Raw genomic sequence first — 16,508 nt, 5'->3', positions numbered from 1 at the left:
TTGCAGCCTAGTTTTTAAAGCTCCCCCGGGCTTGCCAAGACACAGTCGTCCCCCCTCCTCCTCCCCACAAAGAGGTGAAGTCCCCCGAGACTGTAATTGCCAGGAGATGAAGCGATGATGGGGAGTGATCACAGTCAATAGCTTTGATTAACAATAAGGTGGAAAATTAGCAATGCTAGCAGCTCCCCTGCCTTCCCATCCCCATATGCTCGCCACAGGCTGTGCTGGCTGGTTGGCAGGGTGGCCACCGTGCCTGGTGGGCTGCAGAGCCAGGCGTAGAGTGGGCAGAGGGGGAGAAGAGGCAGCGTTTTGGGGAGCCCGGGCAATGCTCCCGGACACCTTGCACTGGGCACCACCATGCAGGCGGGGGAAGGACAAAGTGTGCCGTGTGTTGGCACTGTGGCTCTGGCTGTCATGTGTGGATTTAATTGTGTCTGGACGTGTTGTGATCGAAATGGCAACTACTGTTACTCCTGTGACCCCATCAGCAGCTCTGGTGTTGTTTCCGACAGACTCCGACGACCTAGAGAGGGGGAACGACAGCGGGACACCACTCCCCACCTCTGATAATGGTGACAATTCGCTGGGCTACACAGGTAGAGTGCATCTTTCCAAAATATTCCTGACTGCCTACTTCTGATACTTTCCACCTACATCTGCCATTACCACCTGTACATGGTTTCTTAATCATCTTTGCCAACTGGCTGTCTTTCACCATCACCCTCGAAGTTCAACATTGTTAGTACTGTTGGGAAATATTGTTTTGCCTTTTAACTAACCAAGATTACTGTCTTGTTGTGTGTGTTAATACATTTCAATTACTTAAGTGTTTAAAGTAATTTTCTGTTGTTGAAACACTGCACACATTATTTTCCTTCGAACTGCATATATTACTGCATGAGGCAATATATCATCGCAGAGAAATTTTTCCAAATACCAAAGGCAAGGAATTTTCCATATGTTTATTTTGTTGTTTTTTTGGCTTTTTTTTTCTTTGTTTCTGATAAAAAACAAAAGTAAAAATATAATGCAGCAGGGATAAAAAAATCCAAATCAAACTAAAGTGTGATTGGAGAAGAATCTGTTTCATTGACTTATGCTTTGCATAAACTTGAGAAACGTGTCTCTAGGTCAAATAAGAAAAGCCATGGACAAGCAGCACCATACGGTGTGTTGCAGCAGTGATCTCAGAGGGACCCGATTCTGTAACTCCTGTACACACTGAAGTGATACCCAGCTCCAGAAGTAACGCTACCAACCATAGCCTGGGCTCAGCTACAGAGTCCCTGAGTCTAGGGTTTTCATGAGCTATTCGTGGTCCAGTGCAGTGGATCTAAATAAACAGATCTAAATAACTTTTAGGTTGTAAAGGTAAGTGTTAATTTTTCTGGTGGTAGCAACTTTTGGGAAGGGAAGGGGGGAGAATGGTTTGGACATTTAACGGGAAGATGTTCTTTAAATACTTTATTGATGGGTTACTAGTGCTACTACTGCTCACATTGCATAAAACTTCATGCATTCAAGTTATTCACAAGTGTGTGAATCAGATACTCGTAACTAAGACAGTCTTATAGGATACAAGAAGAGGAGAGGCAGGTGTAACAAGGAGGGTTTAATTTCTTGTCCATTCATAAAACTTCAAGTCTGTTATACACCACTTACAATGATTGCAGCTTTCATCACCTACCCCTTGCAATCATCCCTGCATGTGGTTTAAAACCTTGACACATAATTTTATTCCAATTTAAAATACTTTTTTTTAAAAAAAAAAGGTAAAAAAGCAAAGCAATATAAATTTACCCTCAGTCAAGAAGATGCTTGCCTGCTTAGTGTGAACCCTGATGCATGTGGATTATTTAGACTTTTCTACCTTCTGAATATTCCAATCGATTTTTTTTCTAAATTTTGAACCTCTGCTCTGAGTTTGGCACTTCTGTTCTCCTTGATGCATATGGGACTATCATGCTGAGAAAATGAAAATTAATATAGCTCAAAGAATGCTGTTTTGAACTTACTGTAAGTTAGATTTTTGCTTTTAGCAAACAGGTCTGGGAATGGTGATCCTTGGGTCTTGTGTTTAAACAGCCACTAATTGACTTGGGACCATGAGTTGGACTCTATTAACAATAAAGTTGCTTAATTTTACCTAGAGAGGAGCTACCAGTTCCCCTCCAACCCTCTCGCCCCTCCCTGGCCTGGGGTTGGTGCCTGATAGGCAGATTCTGGTGACAGCCTCACATCTGCCCTCAGAGGTGGGAGAGGGGGCCCTGCACATGCCCTCCATAAGCCCCCTCAGCTACAAGAGTAGTGGGGGTGAGAATTCAGGGGGAGACACCATCACCTTTTCCTGGTGGTGTGTTTTGCAGAGAGGCCGGATGCTTGGTGCAGGACCTCCCATGGCAAGTGTGCCGGGTGGGTGATGGCAGGCAAAGGGTGCAAGGGCTGCAGGCAGTGCTGCTCCTCAGCAGACAGTATTTAAGGCATATGAGGCAGTGGTTAAGACAGTAGCTCCCCTCTGAGCGTGGGGATGTGGGATGGCACAGACCCTTCTGCATCTGCCCGCTATGAGGAGCCTTGGGTATCATGGTGCACACGTGAATCTGGGCCAAGGACAGGCCCCTGTGGGGTATTGCAGGTGTTTCACCCACCTCTCAGAGACCAGTGGGGTCATTTGGGAGGTCTGACAAAATCAAACCTTGGTCTAGTTCCCCAGAGGCTCCGGATCTTAACTCCAGGCTGTTATTTTAATAGGTGTTTTCCAAGCAAGCAGAGAAGTCAGGATCAAGTTAGAAGCAAACACAAGCTGAACCAAAAATGAAAACTGAGAAGATGGCTGGTTTTATTTAGTTGGATTTTTTTCTGCCACTATTTGAATGAGCACTGAATGAAGGAAAGACCAAGTTTTTAATGTTTAAAGATTTAATGATCCAGTATTTTTTCTCCACTATGTAACAGTAATCAGTAGCACTATGTGTATGCCTTGGTTTATATGGAAAAGCCCTGAGGTAGTTATTAAAATTAGTCCAGCAGGTTTCTATAGTAATCAGTAAGGATTTTTAAAAATAACATGAACTGTAATACAATCTTACAGGTAAAGTTACTTTTTTTTTTTTTTTTTTCCTAATTTATGGGCCCATGTATGGGGGCCTAATATGGAGTTCCTGGATTTTACAGAAGTATTCTTAGATTGTTTTTTATTATCTCTTACCTATAGAATTCCATTCTCCAAAAGAAAACCATTCCAGAAGCTTGTTTGTACTGAAAATTCTCTGACTCATTCCTAAAATCACTTAGATAAAGTCTAGGATGTCTTGGATCCATGGGCAAAAAAATCAGTAGTTTATTTTTTAATCCTGTGTTTATCTTCAGGTGGTGTATGAGTAGACAAAATCAAGCAAGCTTATATCTGCTGTCACACAGTAGGATCATAGATTTTTACCCATACTAAGACCATTAATGCATCTGTAGGACACATCTTCCTTTCAGTTCCATATAAGTTTAGCTGCAAGGTAAATAAGCAAAGAATTTGCTAGTGTGGGAAGTTCCAGGGTTAAAGATTAAATTTTTTTCCTACCTATTTTTCTTTCCATATATGTTTTTTAGGATTAATATATGTAGCTGTTTCATACTGTTCTTAAGTGGAGGTACATGACTCCTAGAGGGTGTTGCAGTGTGTTCTCTCCTAAAATCCACTTTCAATCTATTCCATTAGATTCTGTTGTCTCCACTGTGGATGCAAACACTTGCCCTGAGAAGTAACTTCATACCAAACAGGAAACACATCGGTTTCAGGGGGGAGAGAGGAGTTGCTAGCCCAAGATATTTCAGATAAAGATTCAACTTGTTATATTTTATGAGATACTGCTATTATGGGAAAATGATGAACTTGTATTTGACTTTTCATGATCCTTAGTATGTTACAGGACCAGACTAGATTTTTTTTTTATCTCCCTAGTCAATATATTAATGTGGTAACCAACAGATTGTTGCACTCATCAGGGTTTTATTATAAAAATAATTATTATTAGCTATTAACTGTAGACCCAAATGGAGAGGCTGTATACACATCTATATTAAAGATGATCACTTTTGAAAAGTATTTGTAATGTAGATAAATAGGGGCTGGATAAATAACAAATCAAAAAAGGAAATTCAGTTGCTGAGGATTTTTCCAGATGCATGACATTGATGTTAGACTGAAGGAACTAATAGGAAGGTTTTCTCTTTCATATTTGATATGAGAGAAAAGTTAAGAATAAAAAACATCTAAAAGCTGATGTGACTATATAGGTAGCATATTAAAGATTCTAGATATATCTGAATTGATTCAGCAAAGGATTTAAGGTTAAAACAAAAAAAAACCAACCAAACAAAAAAACCTTTTAACTATAACTCTGTCAGTTTAAAGAAATGAGTGAAGAAGATTACCTTGCCTACATCTTCACAGAAGACAGTTCTACTCAGTCAAGGCCAGATTGGAAAATAATTACATGGGTAAGATGTGTAATAGTAAAAATTTAAATTACTATTTTAACTATGTGCATAAAGAACAGGCCAGATCACAGTGACATCCAATAGGATAAAAGCATATGATTTAGATAGTTTGTGTTGTATGTAATTTGCCCTAGGCAAAAGTAGTTTTCTGATATGCTCTATACCTATGCCTGTTTCCCTTTCTACAGACTTTAAGGGAACTTTAGATGACTAACAGTGATGTAGATACCTAAAAATGATTTCAAGTAATCCCACCTCTCCATCAGTTTGGATCAAAGTTCTACAGGTGATAGGAGTGTGCACCAGAGAACAGTAATTAAATCTTTTCTGATCATCAAAAGAAGGCAGGGGAAGGGAAGATTCATGTAGGAATTCAGTTCTTTGTCAAGTTTAGACTGTGGAGATGTCAAAGACTATTGTTTGGACAGTTATTTTGGAGTGCAAAGAAACCCTTAGGTTATCCATATTATTTTTTTCATTAAAGCCCTGAAGGTAGATTCAGGACAAACAGAAAAGGAAGGGAAGTGAGGAAAAAGATCTAGGAGAGCTCCCACTGTATATCAGAGGAGAAATATGGAAAATCATAGAATAGTTTGGGTTGGAAGGGACCTTAAAGGTCATCTAGTTCCAACTCCCCTGCCATAGGCAAGGACACCTTCTGCTACACCAGGTTGCAAATAAGATATTGGAAGAACATGGGAGATGGAGAATTTGGAAAAAAGTTCATAGAAGGGTGGACCTTAAATACCATCAGGAGTTCTAAGAGAAGAGTTTGTGGCTGGGGGTTAAATGGAGCAGATTATGTGCTGAATAATGTCCCCTAGTGCCCAAGGAGCTTTAAGAGCTGCAACCCCACAGCAGAGAGCAGGGAGTGAGGAAACCTGACAAAAAGCGTAGTTTTAGTTGAGACAATTTTATCATACTGAACATACTTTTCTGTTTAATATTTACCTGTTAGAGCAGATTTTCAGGAAAATAGTAAAATAATTACTATTTCCACATCAGATTTCATATGTGGTTTGCCAGCCTGATCAGTAACTCTTCACTCTTAGCTCATGTGCTTCTTTTTTTCCTCCCGAAAATAGTGCAAGGGCAGTAAGCATCAAGTATGAGCCTCAGTTATTTTCCACATAATCAGTAGCTGTAGAGTAATCTCTAAGATTGCATTGTGCTGTGTTGTTGAAGTGTGTGCATGCATTACAGTCCAGGAAGTAGCACATTTCCTGTTAAATCAACTGTGACATAAATATCGGGGATCATTTAACAGATCACAGAGTATTGCTTGTGTTATAGAGACCAGAATGATGGCTTGTTAAATTAACACTATATAGTCAAACATTTGCAGACAAGGATCACCATTCCTCATTAAGTATATTCATGGCTTTTAAAGGGAATCTTTCCAAATGAACTTTTTCATTCGTAGTTTTCTCAAAAGACTCTTCCAGGATGACTCTTCTCCTCTTCCTGTGGTTCCCTCTTGTGACTCAAAGTTAACCTTGGATTCCACCCCCCCCCCACACACACACAAACACACCCAGTTTTAATCATGAAATCATTGTGGTGGTGGTGTTCTGTATGACAAGGGATCCCATCCCTTTTTCTCTCATTACCTTTCTTTTTTACTACTATGTTCTTATGTGATCAGGAGAATTGTTCGTAGTGGATCACTACTTGTCCTGTGTCAAAAAACCCCAGGCTGCCCGTGGTATGCATTTCAAGAAATGAAGGGGAAATACCTCTTTGTTACATGTCTATTTCTGAGAATTTTTTTTTTTTTTCTATTCTAGTAATTTTACATGGGTTATTCTATGTATTATAGAGTGCTTGTTTTGAAAAGTGGTAGTTCTAAAAACACATTAAAGAAAACACTTCTAAGACTTTGACAACAGAGGTGGAAATCTACAGTAATACTTATCCTGTGAGAAAGGGAATATTTTTCAGCCATTTCTTTTCTGACAGCTTAGTAGAGGTAGTAAATGCACAAACATATTTTGTGACTGAGTGGAAGCGGTGAGAGCAGAAAAAGCTATGATATATAACAGGATGGCGAGAAGAACCTTGTAAAGAAATAGTTGCTCTTTGATTTGACATTCCTTCTAAATTATCATTTAAGGATTAGTTGGAAAGAATGAGCAATACTGGGAAAAAAAACACATGAAATAAAAGCAGAATTTGGTTAATGGGATGCAGACAGTGGTGAATGAAGATGTAGAGTTTGGATATTTTGGGTTGTAATTTCAGATGTGAAGCAGGTAAGTAATGATATCTGAACAAAACAAAGATCTTGTTTTTGTCAAAGTATTCAAAGTAAGCTATCGGCATGTCTCATATTGCACTGAGTTCATCATGTCCAACAACCTGAAGAGAAAAACACTTGTTTGCACTGCAGAACCAATAGATATCTAACAGAGCTGAATGAATCACTAGATTAGATAGCGGCAACATTAATTTAATTGCAGTTACAGAACTGCTAGAGGTAATACACAGTAGAATTCTGCTTGACTTTTACATCTCAGGATGCATGCAAAGCTAGCAGCTAAGACCATTTTCATAGTCTGTCTTTTTTCAAACTTGCCAACTGAGCAAGAGTGCTCTTGAGTCGCTGGGAGAATGAACGCAGAGCCCCATGATACCAGTTTTACAAAGTTACTTCTTAGAGTACATCTGCACTCTAAATCCAGGAACAGATGGATACTGTTACGCTTATTAAAAAAAAAATAAAAAAATTCCCTGCTCTTGTCTGTCAGCAATCTCTGTTCCCCATGTCAACCTAAACTGCCAGAAAGGTCCTTTCAGTTCAGTGCTTCCCTTTGCAAGTGTTCTTCTGACACAGATACTGAGGATTTTTTTTTTTTTAAATATGTATTACAATATAGATGTAAACATAGCACGAATCAATAGAATTGCCTCTAATGGTAGAGATGTTCAGGCAATAATAATTTAATTAAAATATATAGTAGCAATATTGGAGCACAGATACTCCCACTCACATAAATCTTGCACTGACAGTTTTTATGAAAAAGTTTATAGAAAATCTCCTCTTCCAGTTATTTTGTTATACTTCAGGGTAGAGCTTTGATTTAAACAGGAATCACTGGCAATGTCCCATGTTTCTCAGCCACTTAAGTGAGTTTTCTGATAGCCATTAAACCAGTTAAAAATTACACCCCTCCTACCCACCCCACCAAAAAAAATCAAAACATTGTGTGAAGAAGTTGTCTAATAATGACATCAGTAGAACCCTATATAACTGAGATACTAGGGATTGTTCTGAACAACTGTATCTCACGACGATGAATTTGAGCTAGAGAAGGTGTAGGAAGGACTACTAAAATAATCAGAAAATAGAAAGCTTATTTTGACAGAGGCCTTAATGAAAGGGAGATGTGATTGGCATTTGTTGACAGCCTTGTGTTCTCAGAGAACACATAGAAAATAAAAAAAAAGAAAAAAAAAAAAAAAAAAGCTGCAGAGCACATTGAATATACAACTTTAAGAAATCCAGTTATTGGTAAATACCCTATCTTCAAACAGTGCTTAAAATGTGTGCTCTTATAATGGGTGTTTCTAAGCTTTTACTCCTACATTACCAATTGGCAAAAGAATAAGCAGACATAAAATGGGCCCTAGTTAATTTAGGATAGAAATTTAGGATGTTTTACAGTAGCAGATTCTTGAGCAGTTTTCAGACAGGAGTTTGAAATCCCCTTTCCAAGATTTACATTTGTGATAGGCTATGGTAGGCTATGCATGCTAGATTTGATTCCCCAGGATGAGCATTTTAATTTTGAGTTCGTGTGTTCCTAATTAATCATGAGACAAGTAAAATCAAAACAAAAGGCGTTCACAGCATATTGTACTTTCTCTTTTCCATTTGGACTGTCACAGACAGGAACCCCTGGAGTTGATGAGAGGCTTTCTGCTGAGGGCCTGCTAGCAAGAGTAAAGACAGAGCAAATTACTCTCAGACACTGCTGACAGTTCAGTGAATTAAGTATGCAAAGCAATTTGTGAAGATGTTCAGAAGTGCAAATTTCTGCCAGTAGGTCAAAAGAGTATGAATTATCACAGGATGAGAAAGGTAAGAGGAGATCACTCCCCGTCTTCATCTGGCTAGTCTTTTGATTTAACCAGACAATTTGTTTTATTTAAAGAAGTAGGAAGTTAGTAAGGCACATGGTGTCATTAAATGCATAGCAGTGAAATGCACTGTATAGATGACAGCATTCATTTATTGTGTCTAAAATAATGCAATTTCTTGAGTATTATAGGAAAAGAAGAACATTGAAAGGAAATGTCTTGTGATTCAGATATTAGCATCACTGGTCATTTTTCATAATAATTACTATATAGGATCATGGATTTACAGGATAAATCTGGTTGGAAGCAACCATTGGAGGTCTCTAGTCCAACCTCCTGCACAAGAGTCAGCTTGAGGGTCAGCTGTGAGGTCAGACCAAGCTGCTCAGGGCTTGTTCAGTCAGGTCTTCAAAACATCCAAGGATGGAGGTGGCACAGCCTCTCTGGGCAACCCGTTTCACTGCCTGACTGTTAGCATAGGGAAAAAATTTCTTCTTATATTCACTCTGAACCTCTTTTGTTTTGACTTATGCTTGTTGTCTCTCACCCTGCCACAGACCACTGTGAAGCGCATGTCTCCATCTGGTCAGTGACCTCCCTGTCGGTATGGGCAGGTCCCCCTGTAACTGCCTCTACCCTGGGATTAACAAGCCCTGGTCCCTCAGCCTCCCAGGCAAGTGCTCCAGCCCTCATCATCCTGACTGATCCTCTGTTGAATTCGTCCCAGTTTAAAGTTTCAATGTCTTTCTTGTACTGGGAGGCCCCAAACTGGATGCAGTACTCCAGATGAGTGCTGAGTAGAGGGAGATAATCCCTTTCCTTGATCTACCACCTATGCATTCATACAGCCCAGGATGCTGGTGGCTGCCTCTGCTGCCAGGGCAGGCTGCTGGCTCATGCTGAGCTTGCTGCCAGCCCAGAGCCCCAGGGCCTTCCCAGCAGAGCTTCTCCCCAGTCTGGCAGTCCCCAACCTGTGTGGAGTCAGGGAGTTCTTCCTTCCTTCCCACAGCAGGATTTTGCATTTGTCCTTGTTAAATTTCCTTAAGTTCCTGTTGACCAATTCCTCCAGCCAGTCTGGCTCCCTCCAGGTGCCAAGGGTGCTGTGGGGCGTGTGGGCTGGTTCGACCAGTTTGGTTTTGCCTGCAAACATGATGAGTATGCCCTCCCTCACCTCCTCCAGGTCACTGCTAAAGATCTTAAGCAGGCCAGGTCTCAAGACAGGCCTGGCAGTCCTTCTTGTTACTGTCCTTCAGGTAGGCTACAGCCCATTAATCTTCTGAGATGTTTTTACTTATCTGATGTTTCACCCATCTAGACCATAATGTTTCTGCTTGGATACAGGAAAATTGTGAGAGACGGTGTTGAACCCAATACATGGGAATATAAAAAGAATAAAGAATCTATCAAATTAGGATTTCCCACCAAAACTGATCTCTCCTTTTAGCACTGTTTATAATTGCAACTCTTGTCCCAGCATCACAGCTTCATACAAAAAAAAGAAAAAACAATATCTGTCAGAAGATCAGTTATTTTTATCACATCCTTCTGGAAATACTACCAGACATTTATTTCAGTGCTTTATGTGTGTGTGTGTGTGTGATTCTTGTACATTACTTATCCATAAACCGTAACAAGCTGAACCATCACCTACAAGCGTTAAAACATTGTAGAGAGCTTTTTAGAAGAAACTGTATTGATTTTTAGTGACACTTGTATAAAAAAGGAGGCATTTTTCTGTGGAACAATTTACATTTTACTGGACAACATATTACTCGTAGGGTTTCTGTCCAATATTTCCTAAAAGGCAGTGAAAAAATACTACTAAAACTCACTGCTGCTTTCTTTATTGCAGAAAATCCTAAATTATTTTGCACTCCTAAATACAGGGAAAAACCCTAATTTTATTTTTTCAAACTATGAATATTATGAAAAAATCTCGTCCAAAGCTTCACTAGCTTTTTGGCTAGGTTCTCTGCCTTTTCCTAGACTCTTCCTTTTCTTCCCATGAGAAGGTTCTTGTAAAGTAAAATGCAGTTGCTTCATTCTGTTTCCTTTGGGTTTTTTGTTCCCCCTAATTTCATGGTTAATTTCTGAATATCCAACAGGCAAAGAATATTTGCAATATGGCTAAACTTGTAATGGGGTAACCAGCCCGCTCAAACATTCATGACTTATCTACTCAAAACCCACTGAAAAACAATATTCTGTACTTATTTCTGCCTAATCTTTAGCAGAATATATTTCTTTGCCTTGTTTCTGGATTAGTGCACAGTGTTAGAAGTCAAACCAAACTCCTTTTCAGCAGATTTTAACTTTTGGATAGCAAAGTATCTTTTGCTTCATTTTGCTTAAAAACAAATGAATAATACTGCAGTCTTCACATCAAAGGGAATGCTGAACTTTGAACAGGAAGCACCAAAGAAAGGAAAAGGAAGGTGAAAGGATCATGAACTCCCTGATGAAGTGATTACAATATTAGTGTTCTGGATTTCTTGCAAAACCTCAAATGGCAAATTTAGCATAAAAGTCTGGTGGGGAAGGAAGATGCCTGTTTCTCTGTAAAAAACTACTGTGCAATGTTTAGGTATTATGTAGAGTTTAGAGACCATTTTTAATTAACAGCAAATATATCACAGGAGGCTGAAAATGGCTTGGGGCTTATTTTTTCCTCCAAAATTGTAGCTGTTTAATTATACCTTCCAGACCTCCTTTCTTATACAATGGATAAAATAGAAAGAAAGTTTATTTGGGAAAGATACCATAGGAATTTGTGGGAATAGTGTGAATATTGTTGCACAATATGCACACAAATTGCTGTCAACATGATTTTCGGTTCTTGAGCATACAGTATCACCAATGGAATAACTGGAATTTTATGCAAAATTCATATGCATAAATATAAATACTCCTACTTCTGGGTTTATTATGAATCACTTAATAAAATTATATCCATAACATAATCAAAACAATCAAAGTATGCAACAAGAAGTTAAATAAAGACTTTCTTAAAAAAAACCCAACCTACTAATTTAAAAACAGAGCTAATACAGGTATCACACTTAACATTTTTTTCCCCACACATTTTCAGAGTTTTGCAAGAATGTATTGAAGATTTGGAGGAAAAAAAAAAAAATCTCCATAATCTCAATGTTTTGATTTCAGATTATCCCTGGTGGAAGTTCTTCAAAATTTAAGGTCTTGTAAGGGTATACAAGCCAGACAAACAGCATAATCATCCCAAAGGAAAGGCTTTATAACGAAGTGAAGAACTTTCAGAGGAAATGTTTATTTAGGTGAAGGCGGTGTGCATCTTTTCTTGTAACACATTGCTAACAGCTGGGCACTCATAATCTAGGCTTCACTTCAGCATATCAACATAGCGATCCTTTTTTTAGCTTATTAAAAATAGACAATATTGAGTTAAATGTTCACTAAAGTTTGTAATAACAGGCAGGGATCTCATAATTTTATTTAAATACCTAAAGAGAGAGTACAAAGAGAATGGAGCCAGGCTCTTTTCAGTGGTGCCCAGTGACAGGACCAAAGGCAATAAGCACAAACTCAAACACAGGTGGTTCCCTCTGAAACACTTTTTCACTGTGAGGATGATTGAGCACTGGCACAGGCTGCCCAGGGAGGTTGTGGAATCTCCATTCTTGGAGATATTCAAAAGTCACCTGGACATAGTCTTGGGCAACCTGTCCTAGGTGGTTCTGCATGAGCAGGGGGACTGGACAAGATGATGTCCAGAGGTCACTACCAACCTCAACCAGTCTGTGATACTGTAATGTAAGAACTTTAACAACAACAACAACAGAAAAGCTTTGTTGATCTTAACCTACCTGAAGGTAACTATTTGTTTGGCCAAAAATCTTCCTTGAAAAACTAGTACTTACATGATGTGATGAATAGCAATATTATTTGGCTGCCCTTAAACTCCAGCAGACACTTTATCTTTCCAGAAAAAGAAAAAACATCACTGAGATTGATGTTTGCTCTTTCTTCCCTGAGCACAAACTAGAATTTAAAGCCCTATTGTTATTGACAGGAATGTGCTTTTGCCATACAAATGTGTTAGAATACACTTCTATTAAGTGCCTTATTAATTCATATACAAATTCAATGTAAGTTTATTATAAGCTTATTCAGGTGTATACATGAGTGTGTCAGGCTAGCTTGTCACTGTGTTTTTGTGCTTGCTAACATGCTGAATATCCAAACCAAGACAGGTACAAATATTATCAAGAAAGTAGGGGCTCAGAGGAGAACAGAATAGAGAGGATAACTAGTTTTGGGTTTTTTTTAAACCCACATGACTGTAAATAAAATACCCCAAAATAATATAGTTTATGAGATCTCTTCCTTAATAGGTTTATAAAAGTTCTTTGAAGAGTGGATGAAGCTAGTTTTAAAATCTGAATAATTAATTCTTTTGTAATACCCAGATGGCATCTTTATGAATTTTCTACTTATTTGGTTGGAAAATGTCCTTGTATAAAGGTGAAGGTCTTTTTGTAGTTGCAGATGCTCTTAAAATCTGCTGTCCAGAAGCAGAACCGAGATAAAGAAAAAGCGTCATGACACATTAATTTTGGCAGCCTGATCAAAGTGGGACGACTGTATTTAGTCAGACAAGTGTATCAAAGTGATGCAGTTTGAAATGGCTGAGTTAGCATTCCTAAAACCGTGTCCCTGTGATAGGCTCTGGAGTGGTGCTGGCAGGGTAGCACAGTGTTAGAAAGGGTCGTACATTCATCAGGACACAGCTTGAACTGAATATAGTGAGAAATTATGATTCACTACAATCTTTTGCTGCCTGTATTAATTTCCCTCTAGCTATAACACATCTGCTCATGGTAAGACTGATCCAATGCCCATCCAACTACAGTCCACTGACTTGAGCAATGAATCCAATAAAAATTATTCATTGGAAGAATCCAAAAAATGACTAAAAATTGACTTAAGGGCATGAGTCCAACTAGAACAACATAGGGTCTTAAGTCCTCTAGTAGCTTTTGAAATGTAGTTTCCTTCTTTTTTCTCCCAAGATAGTGGAGAGTCCAGTCCTGTGACATAGGGACCATTTCTTAATTATATTTTTTTGCTTGCTCATTTGTTTGTCTTTTCCAACAGGGGTAAAGAACATACTTTCAGCAATGTTAGAGCACTCAAATAATAGAAAAATTAGATCTTACATGTCATTTATCGGTATGGTTAAAGCTAAATTTGAAGTCTTTCTCTTGCAAGAAATTTTTTAAAGTAATAGATAAAAGCGTCTTCTGAATTTTCTTTTCAGAATCTCAGAATCAGCGGGTTTTGTTTATCCTTTTACAAGATGAGATCATAGGAATAAAAATTTATTCTGGATTCTTCTGAAACCGCCTGATTCTAGCATATGCACATAGAGTACATAAGTCTGGGACTTGGATGAAAATGAGCCTCTCCTGTGAAATAGCATGTAGTTTGGAATAAAGTGGATATTCCATATAAGTGGAATATTTTCAGATAAGTGTGACATTGAAGTCAGTGGATGAAGCACTGCAAGTACCCACTGGCTGCTTGTTTCTTCTACTGTAATGGAGCAACAGTGGAGAGTTATGAGATCCTAAGTGATTAGCCTGCCTTTTCCCTGCAGAAGGGCTCCTTATAAATGATTTAGTCAGTATTTCCTGCTGAGTCAGTGAGCTTGGATTCTTAGTGCCACTACAAGCAGTCAAGGAAGAGTGGAAAGAAGGAGAATGAGAGTCTGGGGATGAAATTGGGGAGGATTGGAACAGTTTGAATGTTTCCTGTACTTTTCTGTATTCCAGTAGAAGTCCAATTAGAGAGTTGGTTATAAGCTACTGTGAGTCATGACGTGACGCATATTGTATGCAGTCTTCTGATTTACAGGTATTGGTATGTGTTTCTTTAAAAATTACACTGCAGATTTCGTGGTTAATGAATTTCTTAACCAATAGGCTAGATGACTGCTTATCCTCAACTTTCATCCTGAGGCCTAAAGGGCCATAATCAGTTTTCATATACTTGTGTGCCCCCTTACTGTGTGTACTACTCTGGTTATAGAACAGGTCTTCTTTACATGTCTCTACGTACATAGAGCAGAAGAGGAGGGAAGGAGTGATGCACTGGGTTGTTTCCTTCTCATCCTCAAGCACCCACGAGCACACATGCATTGCCACACCAGAGGCTCTAAGCTGAGAGATTCTGTATTTTTTGGTAGAGCCCCAGAACTGCTGCAGATAAGTGCCTAAGTCCTGGGCCTGTGCTTTTGCTCTCAATCAAGGGTCTTTGTCCAATGTAAGGTAATGGGGGAGAGCTGGCACACCACAATTACTCTCTTTCTTTTCCTGCTGTTGGGCTGTCCAGTGCCCACTTCTGCTAGACTTCCCCCAGGGTCCCTGCCAGCCATTGTTCCTCTCTTTGTTTCTTCACTTTTCTTGGCTATACTTATCAAACCCAGATTCACAAGCAGCTGTGTTGGTAGCAGAGAGGAGAAGAGGACATGCAGAAAATATACTGCAGCAGATAAAGGGGGTAGCTGGTCTCAGCTGAAGTGAGAGCTCCCAGACACTAGCTGCCACTGATCACTACCTGTTTCCTGGGCTCTTAGATCATTATTAACAACACACAGCCCTATAATGAACACATTGCCCAGAGCAGCTGCGGCTGCCCCTCCCTGGCAGTGTTCCAGGCCAGGCTGGACGGGGCTTTGAGCAACCTGGGCTAGTGGAAGGTGTCCCTGCCCATGGCAGGGGGGTTAGAACTAGGTGATCTTTAAGGTCCCTTCCAACCCAAACCTTCTATGATTCTATAAATCGGGACTGATGGAGAAACCACAGCTTGACCTGCATGATTTGTAAGGTTCAGTGCATACTGCTCAAAACAAAGCCTAAAGGAACTTTCTTTTTAATTAGTCAGAGATGTCTGCTTCTTTACAGTATACAAGAAACATATCAAAACTCAAATATTTTAATAATATGCAAGCATCTTCTATTCCCGACAGAGTTAAATAACAACTGTATTTGAAAAAGTAGTGACAATTATAGCTTCTTGTTTCCTTCCTTAGCACTGTTATTAATAACATCCAACTATGCTCTTGTCTTCACAGTTTCTTTTATTGATAAAGTCCAATATTTTTTAAGCAAACCTGCAAGAGAGATAAATAGGAAGTATTTTTATGAGGTATATTAAAGGCTCCCAGGGTTCCACTGATGATTGTTGATTCCTTGTGAAGAGACACCAAGCGTGTGAGTTTCCATATGATTGGTTTCTCACCTTTTCAAGCTCTGAATAGCTTAAGGCTCACTAATTATAGTGGTTCTGGGACTACCTTAACAACAGTATGCATCAGAACATATTTTAGATGGTCAGCATAGAAGAACTAGGTCAGAGACCTCCGGGGATATAATGAAAAGGTTAGCAAACCTAGCAGCACACCTTGAGCACCAACCACTGAGGCTAATGAGACCTCATTTAAATAGTTTTTCAGAGAAGTAGAAACGATTAGATTCTTTGGGGAAATGAAATCTTACTCTGATGTTTTTGTCATACATCTAGTAGTAGACCCTTTCCTCTATTTTATCTTTTCTACATTTTTTTTTCTTTATTCTGTCAAGGATATTAAATTAATTGATTTACCTAAATTATGCTGCCATTAGGCACAGCAAACACTAGTTTCCCGGGACATTAATGAAAAAAAATTATCCACAGCTGATACTTATTCATTAAAAAGGAGTCTATTAAAATATCATATTAATATTAACTCCTAAATAAAAACAAAACCATATCTTATTTTGTTTTCCAAAACAATTAATTCCTTGATTAGCATTCAGATAATAATCTGAGTAAAGACTTAGTATATTATCTATGATCTTAAGATGATATCATTTTATACATTTCTTTATCAAGTTTGTTATATGAAAGAACTAAAT

The 16,508-nt window shown here is 38.8% G+C and overlaps 1 protein-coding gene across 5 annotated transcripts in view; it reads left to right on the top strand.

Annotated features, from left to right (window-relative positions):
- ROBO1 (roundabout guidance receptor 1) overlaps positions 1–16,508 on the top strand; it is a 643,819-nt gene that overhangs the window by 265,506 nt on the left and 361,805 nt on the right. For 4 of the 5 annotated variants that reach the window (XM_026851531.1, XM_026851540.1, XM_026851556.1 and 1 more), the window contains exon 2: positions 513–596. The exons of the other annotated variant lie outside the window; for it this stretch is intronic. In XM_026851531.1, coding sequence (XP_026707332.1) covers positions 513–596 — 84 coding nt within the window. The remainder of the gene's footprint in view (positions 1–512; positions 597–16,508) is intronic. 5 annotated transcript variants of the gene reach the window in all.

This window comes from Athene cunicularia (assembly GCF_003259725.1).
Source record: "Athene cunicularia isolate RWA chromosome 1 unlocalized genomic scaffold, athCun1 chr1_part1, whole genome shotgun sequence".
Taxonomy (NCBI): domain Eukaryota; kingdom Metazoa; phylum Chordata; class Aves; order Strigiformes; family Strigidae; genus Athene; species Athene cunicularia.
Note: the sequence above shows the minus strand (reverse complement) of the source record. Positions and strands in the feature narration are given on the sequence as shown.